Below are 5,210 nucleotides of genomic sequence, written 5' to 3' on the forward strand. Positions count from 1 at the left end.
GGCAAAAAAAAAACACGTTTATAGGTGTTTGTGAAAAAAAAAAAGATTTAAAATACATAACTTTGATTTCAATTAAAATTAATGTTAAATTAAGTAAGAAATTTGATTTATTTTAGTTTCTTATTTGATTTTAAAAAAATCACTCTTCAAATTATGTATTCTAATTTATAAGAATAGATTAACTTACCGATTCGAATGAATTTATAATCAATCCACTATAAGATAACCCAAATCCGGGTACTGCTACGCGCACCTTTCGCAAATTTTCCATTTTGTGATTTCGTAAAAAGATATGGATCAATTGATGTGTGAGCCTCATAGGAATTTGTATAAGTTTAATTCGAAAGTTTCTTTTTTAATTTTTTTAAAAAATATGTGTTACGAATTAATTTAAAATTAATAGCCCAAACAAAAATGGAACTTATGACTTTCAAGTTATTAATGCAATGCTCTAACAAACTAAGCTAATAGATTAATTACGTTATAAGATAAATAATGTTCTATATATAACACTAAAATTTCTAATGTATATTTAATGTGCATGTAAATTTAAATAATAAATTTTGTGACAATTAATTTTAATATAACTCATACGAATTATTTAATCCGTATTTTTTTATAAATAAAAAATATTTACTATTAAAAAATTTAATATATTAATAAATTAAAAAAACATATTTTTGAAAAGAAATTAAAAAAAATACTTATGGATTACGTGATCCGTATGAGTCATACGAATTAACTCATACGAATTACATAATCCGTACGAGTCATACGGATTATGTACGTGCAGCAACACCCCAAGCGTAACCCCAACTCTACATCAAGTCACGCAGTGCATCCAAGAATACAACGTGCACATGTGTGACACTCTTGTTAGCAAAGAGTGTGCATCCAAGTAGATGCAACAAATACGCTCACGCTGCTACAGTCTAGTCACATGCCTCGATCTTCATCTGATACACGTCGCGCAACCATGATAGTCGAACATAAGAGCCATGACATTGAATCGTCTCAGCTCTCTCCTCTGCAGCGCTGACCTCGAGTAATTCCACCAACATATTGACAGCGTCGTCGACATGAAGTAGCTCGAAGTTGTGGAACGCCCCTACAACAAGCAGATGTAGCAACGACGCGACGTCATCCAAGGTGATAGTCACCTCTCCGACAGGCAAATGGAAACTGTTAGTTTCCTTATGCCAGTGTTCCACAAAAGCAGACATTAATCCCCGATCGCTCGTATCTAGGGAACAGATGATCAAAGGACTTAGTCCAATGGCCGCCACAAAGCCTTCAATCTCTGGAGCAGGCCTCCCGAACTTAGTCATCTTCCTTCCATGGGAAGATAGCTTTAGCTCAAGACATTCCTGCAAACAATAATATCGATCATGTACAAAAATTATTAACTAGTAAACTATGTTCTTTATGTTTTTTAAAAATTACATACCTCTCCATTTCACACTCTCAAAGCAACACGATTTTCAAAATCTCTAAAAACTGATGTGTCATGGGGTCTGCCTGGAAAACCCTCAACATCAGTAACAACTTCTTCAACAGGTGCTCTTCATTCAATTCCTCTGCGGTCGTAGGAGGGTCCTCAACAACACGCTCTTGTTGTCACTGTCTACAGGCTGATACAGCAGGCCTTCGCCACTGGGGGACATCATCGTCACTCGGGTCTCTCTTCCCCATGGCTTTTCCTATTGCTCGGTCTAAAGTCCGACCAAGACCTCTCTAGTTCTAACCATTATCTGCACAATAATTATTTGTTTTTTATATTCAATCATTTTTTAACATGTTTAATTATTTTGAATATTTTCTTAAATCATTTTTTAATAACTAAAAATGTCAAAATATTTTGAATTTTTCATTCAATCATTTTTCAGTTTTGGTTTGAACAATGTTACAATATTTTATTTTTTTGACTAACTTTTTAAAATCTTTTACATTTTTATTTAAATCATTTTTAAATGAAAAATATATTTATTAAATTTTGTTTTCAACAATTGTTTTAAACTTAATTTAAATTATTTTCAATGGTTGTTTCAAAAAAAAAATTAAAGTAATAAAATCAAATTTATTTCAATAATGTTTAAAGTAACTAACAAAATTAAAATTATTTTAAAAGTATTAAAAGTCAATTTTTTAAGTAATAAAACTACCAAAATAATATATTTTAATATTTGATTTCAATCATTTTTTATAACTTACAAATTTATTATACAATTAAAATATTTGTTTCAATGTTTTTTATAATAATAATTATTTATAATTTTCAATTGAATTATTTTTATAACTAACAAATTTTAATTAATTTAAATATAGTCTTAGTTTTGGAAATCTTATCTAATCTAATCTTAGTCTTAATTTGTGAAATATAATCTAATCTTACTCTTAATATGTGAAATCTAATCTAATCTAATGTAATCTTATATTATCATACATAATTAAATAAACAAAACTAGCCAAATTATATAAAAAGGAAGACTAACATATAAATCAAAAAAATTATCAACAAGACTAACGAAATAAGTCCATACATAATAAATTTTCAATACATGAATAAATTTCAAAAATGATTACAATACACTAAAAAATAACTACACTAATTTTTTTATAACAAAATCACTAAAATAAAAAAAATAAAAAAATAACTACAATTTTTTTTCCAAACATAACACTATTTAAAAAAAAACTTTAGAATTTAAAAAAATACCATATGAATCCATATGATTCATACAGATTGACAATTCATATAAACTATACGGATCACAGATCTGTATGGCCAAAACACTAATTAAATTTTAATAAAATACAACTAATTTTTTTACCGTACATAACAACATTTAAAATTTTTATAAAATAACTCACAAGAATTTTAAAAAAAATTGCAACAAAAAAATTTAAACATAACTTCAAGATTATTATTTTTAATTAACACAAAATTTAAAAAGAAATCCATACAGATCGTATGGTTCATAGGGATTGACAATCCGTATGAACCATATAGATCCATATGGCCAAAACACTAATTAAATTTTAATAAAATACAACAAATTTTTTTACCATACATAACAACATTTAAAAAAATTTAAAAATAACTCACAAGAATTTTGAAAAAAAATGCAACAAAATTTTTTTAACATAATTTCCAAATTATTATATTTAATTAATAATTAAAAAAAATTCCACATAGATCATTATGGTTAATACGGATTGACAATCCGTATGAACCATACAAATCACTGATCCGTATGGCAATAATACTAATTAAATTTTAATATATAACTAAAATAATTTTTACCATACATAAAAACTATTTAAAAAAATTTAAAATAACTCACACGAATTTTTTAAGAAATTGCAACAAAAAAATTTAAACATAATTTCGAGTTTATTATTTTTAATTTAAACACATTCTTAAAAAAATACCATACGGATTAGGAAATAGCACTAATTAAATTTTAATAAATAACAAATAATTTTTTTTACCATACATAACCGCTATTAAAAAAATTTAAAAAATAACTCACACTCACAACAATTTTTTTAAAAAAAATTGCAAAAAAAACTTCAGTTTTTTATTTTGAATTAATAAAAAAAATTTAAAAAAAATACCATACGGATCATTGATTCGTATGGCCTCAACACAAAATAAAATTTTAAGAAAATATTAACAAAAATTTACCAACAATAAAAACGATAATTATTTTTAATAATAACTTAAATAAATTTTACCAAAAATAAAAGAAAAAAATTTGAAATAATTTTAAAAAGTAAATAATACTCATACAGATTGACAATCCGTATGGATTTTTTCCGGCTATAGGCCATTTTTTCTGGCAAAGCTTCAAAAAAAAACCAACACCAAAAACCAATTACATAAAACAATACAATCATGCAACAACATCATAATAGCAAATAATCATTCAACACTTCAACAAAAACAACTTGAGAGGGAAGGGACCACTTAACTCGAAGAAGATTACCCAACGAAGAAGAAGAAGAAGAACTGCTACGAAGACCAACAACCACCAACAACAACAACCGCAACACGAGCACAGAGGAAGACGAAAGATAAGCAGAAGAGGAAGAAACATGAAGACGAATGAAGGTGAGAGGAAGAGGAAGAGCAAGAAGAAGCGTCGTAGGAAGAGGAAGACGAATGATTCACGTTGTATGGACAGAACTATAGCCATATTTATATTATTAGGGTGAAGGACATTTTTGTCATTTCACCGTAGGTGCTGGGCACCCCAGCAAGTGCACCAAGTAACACCCTTGTTATTTTGGAAATCTGATCCGGTCCACTTACAACCTGGTTCATTAGATTAAACCCATGGTCTGTAAAAAAAAAAAAAACAAAGACTCAAGTAGGTGATTATGCAATTATTTAAAATTACTTTATATTATTAAAAAGGTTAAATTAAAATTTTGTTTTTCCAACTTTTATAAATCAACGATATTAATTCTCTTGAAATTTAATAAAGACATTCGGTTTCTCTAGTTTTGAAAATTACAGTTTTGGTTATTTCGTCAAATTGCATTTGTTGATCGTTAGTTTATAAACGTGGATGGATGATTACTTAGGTGGTGGTACACTTATATTGTGTTTATTAACAAATAATTATCATTAGTAAAGTTATTAACTTAATTATAAATTAATTAAAAACTAAAAATGTTTAATGGATATGCACATCAGATTCATCTTCCCAAAACCCCTCTTCCGCTAACCTTACAGCTTCCATGGCTACACATGTCTTGAAGTTCATCTCGTAACGATTCTCTGTTGACCATCAATGCACGGTGTTTCCCGACTCTACTTGCTGTCTAGATATGTCCAATAATAACTTCTCCAACGAAGGTCACCTGTGGGTCTCCTCCCTCCGATCCTGTCGCACCTCGACTCCCACAAGTTTATTTGAGAGTATGCGGGCGATTTTTGTTTCAAACTATTTTCCGATCTCAGCTTTTTTGTTGTTAATTGCTGGTTTATAATGTTATGTTGAGATTAGATTTTGATACTTTTAATTTAATTTTGATTATGTTGTAACAATAGTTTATGGCAAATCGAGAAAATTACTGGCTGAGTCACGGACAATGTCGCTTTCTTTAAGACGTTTCGCGGCACTACCAAAAATTGTGCAAGCAGACTATCAACCACGAAGTCCCCAGGATAAAATAGCCCAGATCACTGTATAAGATTCCCA

The 5,210-nt window shown here is 28.4% G+C and overlaps 1 protein-coding gene across 1 annotated transcript; it reads right to left on the minus strand.

Annotated features, from left to right (window-relative positions):
- Positions 1 to 932: 932 nt before the first annotated feature.
- Positions 933 to 1,692, minus strand: LOC102669625 (protein MAIN-LIKE 1-like). The gene is made up of 3 exons (XM_006603226.1): positions 1,629 to 1,692; positions 1,463 to 1,518; positions 933 to 1,367 (listed from the first exon to the last, which is right to left on the minus strand). The coding sequence occupies exons 1-3, from the start codon at positions 1,690 to 1,692 to the stop codon at positions 933 to 935; spliced, it is 555 nt and encodes a 184-aa protein (XP_006603289.1).
- Between the last annotated feature and the right edge of the window lie 3,518 nt (positions 1,693 to 5,210).

The sequence above is a fragment of the Glycine max genome, chromosome 18, assembly GCF_000004515.6.
Source record: "Glycine max cultivar Williams 82 chromosome 18, Glycine_max_v4.0, whole genome shotgun sequence".
NCBI lineage: Eukaryota > Viridiplantae > Streptophyta > Magnoliopsida > Fabales > Fabaceae > Glycine > Glycine max.

Excerpts from the sequence above, each read along its gene's own strand:
- LOC102669625 (XM_006603226.1), bottom strand. The coding sequence starts at position 1,692 with ATGGGGAAGAGAGACCCGAGTGACGATGATGTCCCCCAGTGGCGAAGG. Across the intron at positions 1,519-1,628 it reads AAGGCCTGCTGTATCAGCCT|GCAGACCCCATGACACATCA; the intron begins GTAGACAGTGAC and ends AGGGTTTTCCAG. Across the intron at positions 1,368-1,462 it reads AAAATCGTGTTGCTTTGAGA|GAATGTCTTGAGCTAAAGCT; the intron begins GTGTGAAATGGA and ends TATTGTTTGCAG.